The sequence below is a fragment of the Ostrinia furnacalis genome, unplaced genomic scaffold, assembly GCF_004193835.3.
Source record: "Ostrinia furnacalis isolate ACB-3 unplaced genomic scaffold, ASM419383v2 OfSCF6522, whole genome shotgun sequence".
Taxonomy (NCBI): domain Eukaryota; kingdom Metazoa; phylum Arthropoda; class Insecta; order Lepidoptera; family Crambidae; genus Ostrinia; species Ostrinia furnacalis.
This window is the reverse complement of record NW_021136761.1, coordinates 94,211-109,188: the sequence shown is the minus strand read 5'-3', so window position 1 is coordinate 109,188 and position 14,978 is coordinate 94,211. Positions and strand designations below refer to the sequence as shown.

The 14,978-nt window shown below is 37.9% G+C and overlaps 1 protein-coding gene across 1 annotated transcript in view; it reads left to right on the top strand.

The window, feature by feature from the left end:
• AstA-R1 (allatostatin A receptor 1) overlaps nucleotides 1-14,978 on the top strand; it is a 73,299-nt gene that overhangs the window by 54,655 nt on the left and 3,666 nt on the right. Inside the window, exons 2-3 of the mRNA XM_028317889.1 lie at nucleotides 1,211-2,075; nucleotides 8,387-8,542. Coding sequence (XP_028173690.1) covers nucleotides 1,251-2,075; nucleotides 8,387-8,542 — 981 coding nt within the window. The 5' untranslated portion in view covers nucleotides 1,211-1,250. The remainder of the gene's footprint in view (nucleotides 1-1,210; nucleotides 2,076-8,386; nucleotides 8,543-14,978) is intronic.

The following is a 14,978-nucleotide window of genomic DNA, read 5'->3' as shown; positions in this document are numbered from 1 at the left end:
TTTTGTGGCGTCGAACCTTGGACCAGGCATATGGCTAAGCAATGAAATCGTACAGGAGGGTACAAGGAAGAGGGGCAGCCACATTAGGTAACACAGAGTCGTTCAGGAGAGTGCCAGGAAGAGGTGCAGCAACCGCAGTTAAGGAACGGCTGGGACGAACAAGGATAAGCGAATCAAACTCGTGAGCCTTGTTAGGGTTACACTGGTTAAGGCGACCCTTTACAAGGCTTGGAAGCATGTGGGTAACAAGCCATTGGACGTGGAGAGGGTCATTAATTATACGTATATTTTCTACTTTGCCGAACTTTAGCGCGAGAACGGTTTGTCCAAAACATATGAATTTGGTCTTATTCAATGCAGGATTAAGTGCCCTTTAACCGTCATGAAGACCAGTTTTCGATAGGGTAAGTCCTTTACGCGGTATAACCGGAAAACCGAAAAAACGCCCCTTTCGGGGGCCCCCACCACTTAAGCACAACTCCGTCGAAGTCGAAAACTTAGGAGAGTCTTAATGGGCAACCAATGAAGCCATTAAAGCAAAAAAATCTTTTGTGGGAATTATTTCCGATTTAAAAGCTAATTCTACTGGACTATATCGTTTATAAATGAAACCAATTTATAACTGCCGTGTTAAAATGCAGCTTTATAAATACTACCGCATGTAATTTACGATGAGAAAAATGTATTATTCCACTTTCCTATAGCAATACGTACAATTAACGTAAATATTATGCATTTCAACTGCTCTGTGTATTTGTGCTGTATTCTCAAAATAAATACACCTCGTTATTCTCTCTTATTGTCGGAGCAAACAAGTTCCGGCTACATAATTAATTGTCAGAAGCAGTCAGAAACCTATTTGACGGGAAAATATATCAAGAAATATTTATTATGGACGACCATACCTACTTTCATACGAGCAACTAGTAATGGAATCAACACTGGAACCACAAATTAGCAAATATATCTTTCTATCTAAATTAACTAACCATTCATTCCGACAATGTAAACATAGAAGTAATCTCCAATGATATATTATGTGTGTTCAACGGGTTTCAACGCAGCGGGAGTCTGACTGAAAACACATTTGCAAAATTAATTATTCATTCCTCTTCAGTGGGCAAAGTAGTTAACATAACTACAATTAAAGCAACCGTCTCCGCGCATAATGAAGTTTTTATACTAAACTCTCCTTTTTTCTTTGTTCCAGACATATGGAAATATGACCCAGTGAAGATTAAAAAACCACGATGGATCCGACAGAAGACGAGTTTTATAACATTTGCTTAAACCTGACGAACGAAGAAGCAAGTCTCGGAGGTTGCAACTACAGCAGTGAATACGAAAATGGAGAATTACTGGAAAAAGTTGTGTCAAGAGTTGTGCCCATATTCTTCGGTTTTATCGGCATCGTTGGTTTGGTCGGAAATGCATTGGTGGTGCTGGTTGTGGCTGCGAACCCTGGCATGAGATCGACGACCAATCTTCTGATCATCAACTTGGCTGTAGCTGATCTGCTCTTCGTGATATTCTGCGTACCGTTTACAGCAACCGACTATGTAATGCCACGATGGCCTTTCGGAGACTGGTGGTGCAAAGTCGTGCAGTATTTCATAGTAGTGACAGCTCACGCGTCAGTATACACTCTTGTTCTGATGTCATTGGACAGGTTCATGGCAGTAGTGCACCCTATAGCATCAATGTCAATCAGAACAGAGAAGAATGCGCTACTAGCGATCGCCTTCACCTGGGTTGTGATACTAACGACGGCGATACCGGTGGGTATCTGTCATGGGGAGAGAGAGTACGCTTACTACCATAGAAACCACTCGTCGTGTGTGTTCTTGGAGGAGCAGGGGTATAGTAAGCTGGGGTTCCAGATGTCGTTTTTCCTGTCATCGTATGTGATCCCGCTGGCGCTGATCAGCGTCCTGTACATGTGTATGCTGACGAGGCTCTGGAAGAGCGCCCCGGGAGGCAGGGTGTCTGCAGAAAGCAGGCGGGGTAGGAAGAAGGTCACCAGGATGGTGGTGGTGGTCGTCGTGGTCTTCGCTGTATGCTGGTGTCCTATACAGGTTAGCATTATTCTTTTTCTCAAATTAATTTACTGGTATAGTTCTTGCAACTCACGAAGGCGAGTGAGCAATACTTGTGTGTGTACGTGTACACATGCACTTAACGATAGTGTAATGTCTATCAAAACTTTTGACAAAACGAACAATGGCGAGTTACCACAGTCATGTAAAGCTCACTCGCCTTCGTGAATTGCAACAACGAAGATATTCGTGCGTGACTATTCAAACTGACAGCTAGAATTTTATTAATGCGCTGTTTACTCTATAGAGTTATAGCAATGATGTTGCGATTGAGCAACCCCTGATTAGTTTTAAAGAATTGCAAAATCAGTTGAAACATTTTTTTGCTTCGTTTTTCAGCGTATCTCGCTAATTACTGTCAAAACTCCCCAGATTCAGGCCCGAACATTCTTATTGCCCAAAAAGGCAATTTAATTCCATTGTTTTTTACGAATAGCCTATCCCGTTGTCTCAAAGGCAAGGGATTCCGAAATTAGTTTCATTTGTTGTGTTGCCAGTGTTTAGGTAAATAATGTCTCTACCAAAACGGCCATTTGCATTTTAACAATGCCGGGGTAGGCTAGTGGAATCCTTTATTGGTTGAAATAGGGGCGACCCGAAGACGCCATCCTAGTATTAAGGTTGTAAAGATAAATACAGGTGATTACGCTAAAGACGGGGGCTCTTTGAAATGGGTCTTCTTTTCTAGAGTTACGATACATTTTTGCAATATCTCCAATGCACTAAGTAAAACAAGGATGTTTTCTTTTTAAGAGTAGGCGCACACCGTTGATTTTTCGTCGGCCGATAGTTTAGTCGGGCAGTTGATCAGTATGGGCATGTATGGGAGTGCGCATACTACGCCGATTCGATTTGGCCGATTCTTCATACAAATTAACTAAAAAATCAACGGTGTGCGCCTACTCTAAAAGACAATCGGTACCGATCCCTAAATTATGTATCCTTATTCTTTTGTAACCTTGTAAGTTCTAAAAGCAGATTAAAATTCTTTGCGTGTTCTTACAAATAGAATCAGAGCTGAAATCATTGTGAAAACATATCCATCAATGCTTCCATGAGTTCCTAATTTACAGTATTGTCGGCGGAGAATACATGCCAAAAAAAACATCATCCTAATGAGCAAGCGCATACCAACGTCTCGTGGGCGAGAATCGCTCAAAATATGCGCATAGCTTCTAAATATACCTATTACTTGATTGATGATTTCTTTTGTTCCATCAAAACTCATTTAAAGCGAAACATAAAACCGAGAATAAATTACATTATTTTAACGTAACCCGAGAGTGGATGCACGATATCAAATGTGCGAGTAATGTGTATAAAGTCGTAGCCCTAATGTCTATAGAAATATGCTTAAGTGACTCTGTCCGTTTGTCAATAATTGTTCCAGTATTTATTAAGCACTTTGAACCTTTGAATAGACTCAGTATTGCCGTAAACGAACATCTTACTTTTATCGACTCTAGGCCTACTATCTATCTACCTACCTATCTAAATGTTATGAGGATAAATCTTACAAAATTGATTCTTGGTTTGGAAGATTCAAGTCAGACAATATAAAACTAATAGCATTTTTGTAAAAAAAAAATATTTTAAGTAGTAATTGACTAGTAAAGTCTGGTATATCCATTTTAAGGTGGAACGCGAGTGAAGCCGACAGCAGAACCTAGTCTCTAATAAAAAAACTTTCTTCCAACCTTTATAGGCCACCTAAAAGTTTTTTATGGTTATTCTCCTAAGAGGTTGCTTGTTTACACAACGAATTTGTAAACTTCGAAACATTGTAGTCATTTTAAGCCAACGGTTGTACTGGGCCTCTGCGATGTGACGGCAATCAAGATTATTTATTTAAAATGGCGGCAATAACGGTAAACTTCCAAGTTTTTGGTTTTTGTAACGAAAAAAATTCGGTTCTGTTGCTAAGCGAAATTTTTATAACTTGGATTGTAGTAGTAAGGTCACACAAAAAAAATAAAATATAAAAAGTCAATGAGTGTTCCTTTTAAGCCTTTGTATGTCTCATTATCTTTTGCCATAGGCGCTTCGAGACTTTGAAGTACCTACGTACCTAATGATGAGACTTTTTATTCTTTCATATAAAGTATCAGCATGTCTGCAAGTTAAGATACCCTGCGGAGTAATACAAACTTTTTGTCAGCCTATAGTTTGGTCGGGCTGTTAAAAAGTATGAATATGTATGGATGTTACGCGCATTACACCGATTTGGTATTTGATTCATGAAAATTGGAAGCCGACCAAATTATCAACTGAATAAAAGTCTGCGCAGATTCTTAGCAAGATAATTTTAATTGTAAAAAAAAATTTTCAAACCTGTGTAGGTTTCACTGAAACTTAGGTATACAAAAAAGAACATAGGCGGGCTCATGGCTACATAATATATGAGTACTAGCTTTTGCCTGCGGCTTCACCCGCGTGAAATTTAGTTTGTCACAGATCGTCATAAATTATAGCCTATATGTTATTCTGGGTATACAATAATACTGTAAAGTTTCATTAAAATCCGTTCAGTAGTTTTTGCGTGAAAGAGTAACAAACATCCAGACATCCACACAAACTTTCGCATTTAAAATGTTAGTAGGATAGTAGGATTACACTAGCCAAAACTACAGTTTCTGGTTGTTGTGGACCTGTATTAGTGGGCAGCCGCACCGGCGAGCCGCCCGCCCTCGCACAATCGCTTTATTATTCATAAACCCCTGGGCGGCGTAGCGGGTGTGTAATGGACTGCGCTTAGGTGTGAAAATAATTAATTGTTTTCCATTCTATTGGTTTGTTTTCTGTTTCATTTAATCTTTTCGCCTTTTTCCTGTTTTGTTTCTTCTACCTGTTGTGAAAGCTTCAGGATAAGCTAAATGTTGATAGATATTTAAGTAAAACGCTGTAATTATTTACAATAGAATAATAAAGAAATTAAAGCTCTTTTTGTTGTTTACGCGAAACAGGCAAACACAATTTATTACACTTAGCATTTCATAGCATTAAATATAATATAATTACAGTTATATGAATGTAGACAAACAGAATACGCCCATTACTGGAATTGGCAATAATAAATGCTACAGAATAAATAAATAAGAATTCATATTTTAGCTATCTTATACAGCGTCGAGCTAAGCACATAACGGTATAAATGTACTATTTTTCGACTTAATAATAATAATCCTTACTAGAAAAAATTCTACTTTAATATCTGAAAAATAATAATAATATAATAAATCATTTATTTGCTCAGAAACATGGTAACAAAACGGTCGATAGAAAATGTCAAGTCCAACATGTTTTGTCCAGGATAGGCATGCAAATTTTTGAATTTGAATTTGAATTTGAATTTGCAAAATTAGAATCTATTATTAATAATAATAAAGTAATAAATTAATTAAAAATAAAATCAATGTCATTATAGGTACATAAATCAAATCAAAAGGGAAAGAAGATCAAAGAGAAAAATTAAAACAGTATTATTATAGTATTCAAATACGTATTACTGTGTTCAGTGCTCCTGTAATTGTATATTCCCATTTGGAATCGCTTTCTAAACACGGGCACATTAGTCATGCCGAAGCTCCGTGTTCGCTAAGAACTCGACAAAGCCAGAACGTCTCGTCAAACATTAACCAACAAAGGGAGTCGAATGCGCTAGATGTCACGAGAGATTAGACATTTAAATGTACTGCTTTTACCGTTTAAAATAACCTTTTCTGTAACAAATGGTTTTGTTAGTTGATAAAGGTACCTATAATTTATTTGTGTAATGTAATGTTTGGATGTCGTGGATAGATGACCATATAAAGGTTATAGTCTGGTCTCCGAGCACCGGCGCCCGCAGTGAGTGTGCGAGCGCGACAGCAACATAATTACGCGAGAGCGATATGGATGGGTAATTAATGGGGTCATTGGACAAAATTCTACGTGCTCGGAGACCGGGCTTCAGCAGAAAGGTGCTGGATGCATTAAGCCAATCTGAAAATTATTGAGGGAGGCCTATGTTCAGCAGTGACCGTCTTAAGGCTGAAATTATGATGATGTAGTGTTGTACTTTGATAATCCACCATTTGACGATAGTTCAGGTAGATATAAAACTACACATTTTTGGTGTAAAGTCTAATTAAGTACCAATGCAATCTATTACCAAAATACCTAATACTAAAATGCCGGACTGTTTACCTTGATTTTCTGCCCTCCGTATAACATTCTTTGGGAAAAATAGCAGGGAAAGCAGTTTCTATTTAACAGATTCAGCACCGTACAGTGCAATTATACAGTTAGATTTAATTTGTTAGGTCAAAATCAAGGTATGCAAGCACTCGTATTATCTTAATTTAGAAGTTATTAAGAGATTAATCTCTCCTTTGCTCACTTTGCAGCCAAGACAACTATTTCCCTGTTCAATTATAAATTCCCTCAACTCCGGAGGCGTTGGAACGCTTTATTAATAGACCATAATTAAGAAGTGGATTTATAACAATGATTTCTCGAATTAACAAAGATCCTGATCTTCAACTCTGTTTGACTTAATTAAAAAATTACGACCCTCTTTCTGATTAAAGGATTTTACATTTGAATTTTTATTAGATACCAGCCAGGATGGTTGCTTTAATGAAATAATATACTTTTTGGTTTAAAATTTGGAAAAGCTTGTTTTCCTGTACGTAAAAACAATTTCAAATTCTAAAAACATCTAACGAATGCGACATGCGCTCTCATTTGGAATGTGTCGACATTTTTGATGTAGGGATGAATAATCTGTTTCACAGCCAAGTTTCTGTTTTCATCTTAGATTGAAATATTATTTTAAGCATAAAACAAATGTAATTTTAATAATAAGGTAAAAATAACCGTAGCTTGAAAATATTTACTTACCCCCTTACTAATAAAACTTACACGCTCGGTGATCAGTGTTTTAAAGTGACGTTTAGTATGGAAATGTCATTTTAAAACAGTGATCAACAACTGTGTAACTTTTTATTAGTAAGGGGGTTAGATTATAAATAGTTTAACGGTGCCGGTAGGATCAGAAACAAGATTTAAGAAACACTAATTAGTTCAAACTAGCTAGACACTTGTATTGTTATTTGTAACTGCAAGGAATTTACTCTTCACACAAGCACATACAAATACGATTTTTACTTAATGAACCTAAATCAAAAGAAAGTTATGTCAAATTAATACTCACAGGCACCGGGCTTGGGTCGCTAATTCAATAAATCACCATCAACTTTGTCCTGCCTATTTAAAAATTCATATCACGATCAAATTTATTAAAAAGGGATACCTGTCATAAATTACAAGATAGTAAAATTGCACACGTGTGGAATTTTAAAATTGCCTAACAAGCTCCAAAATTATATTTAAAAATGGTTGGCTAAATTCTTACACATTTTTTACTGTCGAAAATAATTATAATATAGTAAAATCCACTTCCAGCTCCAGCTTCACCTGAATTTCTTCAGCACCTTGTGTACAGTCCTCATCCACTTGGCTCCGTTTAGTTTCTGGACATGGGTTTATTTCATTTATTTATTTTTTGCTGTTATCTGTGGGTACTCAGTGTATTCTTCTGTCCTGGAATTGTAAATTTATGTTTATCGTTGCTCAGTGTTAAATGTTAATGATATTGATAGTAATTTCTTACTAATTTCTTACCAATTTTCTTTAATTTATTTGTATAATAGTATTGCATTGCATTATTGTATGTTAGTAATCCGTAGTTGTTGCATAAAATTGGTTACAATGCTGGATGTTACTCACCTTCCCTTTCGTGTGATTGTAGTGCTGCGGATTGCTCTTAATTTGGTTTTATTATTTGGCACTGCTTTCTTGAAATATCCTTTAAATGTACCACATTTCATCAATTTACGTGGTAATTATTCTCACATCTCGTGCACATGTCGGTCGTTGACATTAAGTGCACAGTAAGTGACAGTTCTTTCTTTTTTTTTTAATTCACTTTTTTTATATTTTTTTTCTCCTCAATCACTTTTCTCCTATTGATTTTAAATAACTTGAGGCCTTATGGTTATGGCCACATATCAATGGCAACAATTAGTTAAGTAAGGAATGGTGTTTTTTAATAATTAATTTGTATTTTTTAGGGATAGTACATTAGTAGAGCTACCTCCCCTATCAGTTTGATTCACCCATTCTGGGACAACCTGTATATTGCACAGATTCGCATACAAATCATAATCGGGCCCAACTATCGGTCAACTGAAAGTCGGTCGTCTGCGCCTCAGGCTCATATTTAAACTAAGTTTTGGTGACTGTTCCAGATAATCCTGCTGGTGAAGGCTCTAGACGCGTACAACATCACGTACTTCACGGTGACGGCGCAGATCGTGTCGCACGTGCTGGCGTACATGAACAGCTGCGTCAACCCCGTGCTGTACGCCTTCCTCTCGGAGAACTTCCGCGTGGCCTTCAGGAAGGTACGTGGTCCCAGTCAAAACGAAGAGGTGTTCCTTGAAGTACACCTAAACTACGAATCCAAGCGCACCTTTTAATTGCGCTAATTTGCGTCAGCGCGACTATTAGTTGCTCTAAGTTGCGTCGGCGCACTTCTAGTTGCGTTAGGTCACCTTACTGTTGCGCTAAGCTGCGTCAACGCACCTTTTAGTTGCGTTGAGTTGCTTCTTACATATTTTAGTCGCGCTAAGTTGAGTTAAGCACCTTTCAGTTGCGCTAAGGAGTTAAGCACCTTTTAGTCGCGCTATGTCGCGTCAAGCACCTTTTAGTCGCGCTATGTCGCGTCAAGCACCTTTTAGTCGCGCTATGTCGCGTCAAGCACTAGTCCTGCTGGTGAAGGCGCTGGACGTCAACATCACGTACTTCACGGTGACGGCGCAGATCGTGTCGCACGTGCTGGCGTACATGAACAGCTGCGTCAACCCCGTGCTGTACGCCTTCCTCTCGGAGAACTTCCGCGTGGCCTTCAGGAAGGTACGTGTCTCAGTCAAAATGAAGAGGTGTTCCTTGAAGCACACCTAAACTACGAATCCAAGCGTACCTTTTAGTTGCGGTAATTTGCGTCAGCGCGCCTTTTAGTTGCTCTAAGTTGCGTCAGCGCGCCTTTTAGTTGTACTAAATAACGTCAGCGTACCTTTTAAGTATGCTAAGTAGCGACAGCGCACTTCTAGTTGCTCTAAGTTGCGTCAACGCACCTGTTAGTTGCTTTAAGATGCGTCAACGCACATTTTAGTTGCTCTAAAAATGCGTCATGTCACCTTTTAGTTGCATCAAGCATCTTTTAGTTGCGTCAGCTTGCCTTTTAGTTTCTCTAAGTCGCGCTATGTCGCGTCAAGCACTAGTCCTGCTGGTGAAGGCGCTGGACGTCAACATCACGTACTTCAAGTTTGACTCGCACTCAGCCAGCTTTATATCGTTTAGTTACGTGATCGAATCAGAAATTATAAGATGCTAGGAGAACCAAAGTAACGAAATAGCCCGCAAAATTTCCAAACTCAAGTGGCAGTGGGCGGGGCACATAGCTCGTAGAACCGATGACCGCTGGGGCAGAAAAGTTCTTGTGTGGCGACCACGAACCATAAGACGTAGAGGATTATTTTATACCATTTAGTATTCAACTTGAAGATCTCACTTTGACATTATCGTTATCATAACCACATTCAAAATTATGCTCATCGTAACAAAGATTTACATAAATTAAAATAATATTAATCTTGGCTCACTTGCGTGAGACGCTCCATGTATTTTAATTCCCTGTCGTAATTACAGAGTCGTTATTTCACCCACGTAACTTAGAGGGAATAAAACACAGACAATCTATATACATATATAAAAGAAAGTCGTGTTAGTTACTTCGCTTATAACTCAAGAACGGCTGAACTGATTTAGCTGAAAATTGTCAGGGAGGTAGTTTAGAGCCAGGAGAAGGACATAGGATACTTTTTATCCCGTTCGAAACAAAAAAAAAGTCTGCTTATTTATTGCCATTAAGGCGGAACAAAGTTCGCCGGGTCAGCTAGTTAATAATATTGTGAGACGTTATAGGTAAGTACTTAGTTTTTCCAACAAAAGCTAATTCTAGTATCTTTTTCAAAGCTGTCGTACCTATATGGAGTGTAAGCTGTGGTCAAAATTTCCAATATTTTATATTTACTTATTATAGCAAATACAAATATAGATTTGCTGCTAAATTTTGTTGTAAAATAGCTGGAAGTAAATGCTGATAAAACGAAAGTGCAAGACTTTCTCATACGAGTATATGTATTAGCCATCGTTACATAGCAATCATAAAACTAATTATTTAACAGACCCCATAGACTAAAACGCTGTCTATAAACGACATCAAAGTGAAATCCATATCGAACACAAAAACTTGCTGTGTTCCAAATTTGGAATGTTTCCGGGAAACTTTTCCAATTTTTCTGGCAATAAGAATCTTTCTCAGACGTCAATGAATTTGAAGGAAAAATGTTTTGCGCCTAGCAACACATTTAGCAATTCATTTTTATATAAACCATTTCATTGACAAGTTAATATTAAGAGTTAGTCTAATCATAAAGAAAAAAAATGTATTTTATATTAACGCCTGTATTCACAAACGATGCTTGCTTAAGTGAGTGTTAAAAATGCACAGCCCTTGACAACTCAAGAAAAATTGTCAATGGCATGTCTGGAAAATCAAGCCTTACCTATCTTTTCTCTCATCAATGAATGAACATTGAATAAAAGTAAAATTTAATGAAATATAAAGGAGATGAATCGCTTGCGGCCACTGTTTATTACGCCGTAATATTTCAAACTTCTTTTATATTAGAAACTCTATACTGAATCACAAATAAACGGGATCCCTTTAACCGCCGCTAAAAATAACCTTTTGATCTTGGAGTGAAGATTTGTATATAAATTATGATTGAAAGCATGATGACGTGGGAGGATCTCTCTCGTCACGTAAATACACGTTCTTCAATAGTTTCGAAGTATTGTACTTGAATTGAAATGAAAAAATAAATACGAACGCCGCTCCATCGGCTGTCACGGTCACGCACACGTATGTTTGAATTCTGAACATTTATGTACCAGTAAGAGTAGGTAGGTACTTATAATTTAATTTTGAAACTGTACAAGCAGCAGTGTCTGGGACTTCTTAAAATTTATGGTGATGGCGCCTACATCTTTTTAAAAGGGTCTACCTACGTTAATTCAAGTTTGATTTTAACGTATGGTATCTACTTCATCCACCCGTCGTTGTAGTAGGCTAATAATTGAAGGTCTAATAATAATCAGAGTTATCTCAAGATGTCTAAAGAAGTTATTTAACTGACGTGTTATTACTTACCAGCACAAAGAAGTATAAAGTCGTTACTCCAAAAGCGGCGAATATTCACATAAGTGGAAAAGTGGCAAATGCTTGCAAAGCGGCAGTTTCGTTCGCAATCGACGCGAACCGATGAGTCGACAAATTGCGTAGGTTTGAATGGGGTTTAATCCGGATCGAGAAGTGACGTCACTGAATAATTAACATAAATTAAGCTCCTACTTGACACCCCGAAACGGTTTATTCCACTTTGTTCACCTGGGTGAAGAAAGTGAAAACCATTTCATCCCCCGAAACACCCCACAAAGTTCTTTGAAATCAAATCAAATCAAAAAGTCTTTATTTACTCTCACAGACATTGAAAACATGCAGGAGATGTTTACACTGTTTAATTATTTAATTTAGACAATATCAGTGTGAGTCTGATGCCTATGCTAGGTATCGAATACCTGTGAAAAGAAAACTGTTGTTACTCTTTTGTGTAGCAAGCTGGAACTTCTTACAATCTATATTGATTTGCTATAACTATGTTGTTACTTCACATAACTGTTAACTACAAATGGGAACTACTGTATCTATGCATCCTTTACTCCATTTGCAAAAATTACAGTAGTAGGTCGGCTGAACCATTTAAGAACCTAGTAAGTGCAGCGGAGCAAATTTTACAGGAGAGCGAAAAAACGCATTTTCATTTGCCCTGCTAAGATGCTTAAAGATTTGGATAACTTCCGATGTTTATATTAAAGATTAGTTACTAAAGTATACTTTATGGAATAAAAGAATATATTTAGTTAAAAATTGCAAGTTTTATCACGGAATAATTATAAGTACTTCGTACAGAAGATTTTCTTCGCGAAGGTATTTAAAAAAAATGTATGCTCAATGTCGTTAACAATATGGTGTAATTTAGCTTGTCTCAAGAGTCGAGCACCATTTTGTTGACAAACGTCAGTGATCGGTACTGCGCCGAAGACATAGGGCTGACTTCGGTAAATGATGTGTGACGTGAGGTGCCAAACCGCGAAAAATGGCGGAGGAAATACATGAATAAGCATGAATTATAATTTTGTGTTTCTAATATTATTCAGTCAGTTAAAAATACTGTAGAGTATTAATTGCACCACCGTTTTTACATGTTATGGTTTATTGTCTTTACAATGCAAATGGGTGAAGAATACGTGCGTGCGTCAATACTCGCTCGTGATTGTCCTGTCGATTTGGTATCTCAGGAGGGGTAGTCGCGCGTGTTTTGTTTTCGATGCAAACTCGCGGAGATGAACAGGCCTGGTTTTATGCTCTTTACTAACACTAAAAATATTTTTTTTTTACAAAAGTGCCTCGTAAAAATCAAAATCAAAATCGAATATGAATCAGTACTCATGTAGTCCCCAGATTTTGATATGGTTATCGAGTGTCAGCCAACAGTGTGCTTACCATGAGTTTACGTTAGGTGTGCTCGCTAGCGAATATATCAAAAAATTCTATGAAGATTTTATTTCTTGAAAGTAGCCACTAGGGGCGCTGCACAATATGTCATACATTATTATGTCATTTTTTTACGCAGTCGCTAGCGAGCACACCTAGTGTAAACTCATGGTAAGCACACAGAACTCGAAATAATATTTAAATTACAGTAGCATTTTACCTCTAGTAAGTCACATTGACCATTTTGAAACCTAGTAAGTCCATGCACTTACTAATAGGTTTTAAATGGTCATTGTAACTTGCTAGGTTTTGATAATGGTTTTTGCAGATTTGAATTGGACTTACTAGGTTTTTAGCAACGCGTTTCTCCGGTGTTAAGTGTAATAGAGCGATTTCTGTCTTCACATCCTGTGGAGACCTTAATTCTAAGGTGATTTATGACAAAAAACGAAAATCTGAAAAAGTGTTCCTTACTAGGTTCTTAAATGGTTCAGCCGAGGTACTTATACATATCAGTGTTGTTTACCTAGTGTAGGTAGGCGACTGCCAATATTAAACTGAAATTGGTTTAGCGCCCTTACATTTTCAAGTTCAATTGCGGATATTGCCTTTTTGCCATTTAGAAGAAAAAAATTAATTTGCATTGAACAAATTACTTGCGTACTAAGTAAATAATTATGCTTGTATCACGAGTGGGCTCACCATAATAGTCGAGCGGCGCGCCGCAGCGGCAGGGTTCGAACCCGCGTTCCTCGGATGACACGCCAGTCCGACCCCTTTACCGTTCGGCTATTGTGGCTTCGAGAAATGGGCTTGCGACAACACTCCATTTTCACACAGCATTATGTCTATCACGAACATAAATAGTACTTAAAAATACCTACTCTATTAACGCTAACATTGAAACCCGAGCAAAAAACGATACAGACGCCTACGTATTTTTATTATAAAGACTAACAAATTAATTTCTTTACAGGTAATAGGAATTCTCAACATTTTATTAAAACATATTTCGAACATTTTGTATTCTCTCGTTGAAAATTGAAATTCTCTACATTCCTATCATTTCGTGAAAGCTCTCGAGACGAAGCATAACTTCCATATTTGTTGCTAAAATTCTAATCTTTAGATTATTTTCCACTCTTGAATTTGCTAAATACAACAACTCAGGAATGTGGTGCCTAAATGATAAGAACCCGAAATAATTCCATGAATGTGGCTTTGGTAGCTGATTGGGCTATCTTTGGGAACGAAACGTATGTGTGTAATCTGGCACTCACGCGTCGATGGGTTTTGTAAGTCCCTGATATGGCCCGGCCCAGTTGTGATGCGATGCGATGCGATACGACCAATTGTTTCGTGAAATCATTGTCCTTAGTATCTTAATTATGGAGCTTTTTCAATTCGCCTTCCATTCCATAATAGGAACACAAATAATGTGATCACTTAGTTGTCTTTCTATCAGAACCCTTTTTCTCGGGAACAGATCAATTTAAGAGCGCAAGCAGTGGCGGCGTAGCATGGGTTGGCACCCGGGGCGATCACCCCCCCCCCCCCACAAGTCCTATGGCACCCCCTGGNCGAAGATTGAAAGACAATCGCACCCCCCACCCCCCTGTATCAATGCAAAGACCGCAGATTTGCCATGCAGATGTGCCAGTGAGTACTAATCTGCGCGATTTGTGTCACCCCCTGATGCTTGGCACCCGGGGCGGACCGCCCCCACCGCCCCCCCCTTACGCCGCTACTGAGCGCAAGGGAATCAAAACATATTGGGTGCTTCTCGTTGGCCTAGAATCATGAAATTTGGAAGCAAAGTCTTACAGCACGTGAAGAAAAAAACCCAAAAACTTTGAAATTCATCACATCACACTGCGATTACAGTCATTCGCAGTTAAATAACAATTCGTTTTCAAGTACCTTAATTTCATTTTTCTGACTATGGTTATCCTTACTCTGTCCAGAGTAAAATAAAAAAATACTTAAAAAATGTTCACCAAAAAATAATAATTCCTTTATTCGTACACGTGCTGGGTATTAATGTAAAATAGTCTATCCACATATTTTACTAAAGAAGTACTCGAGTTTTGGGGTTAAAATAAATGTATTTACGAGTAGGCCTTACAAAGGCTATTAACTTAAAAGTTTCCAAAATGTTG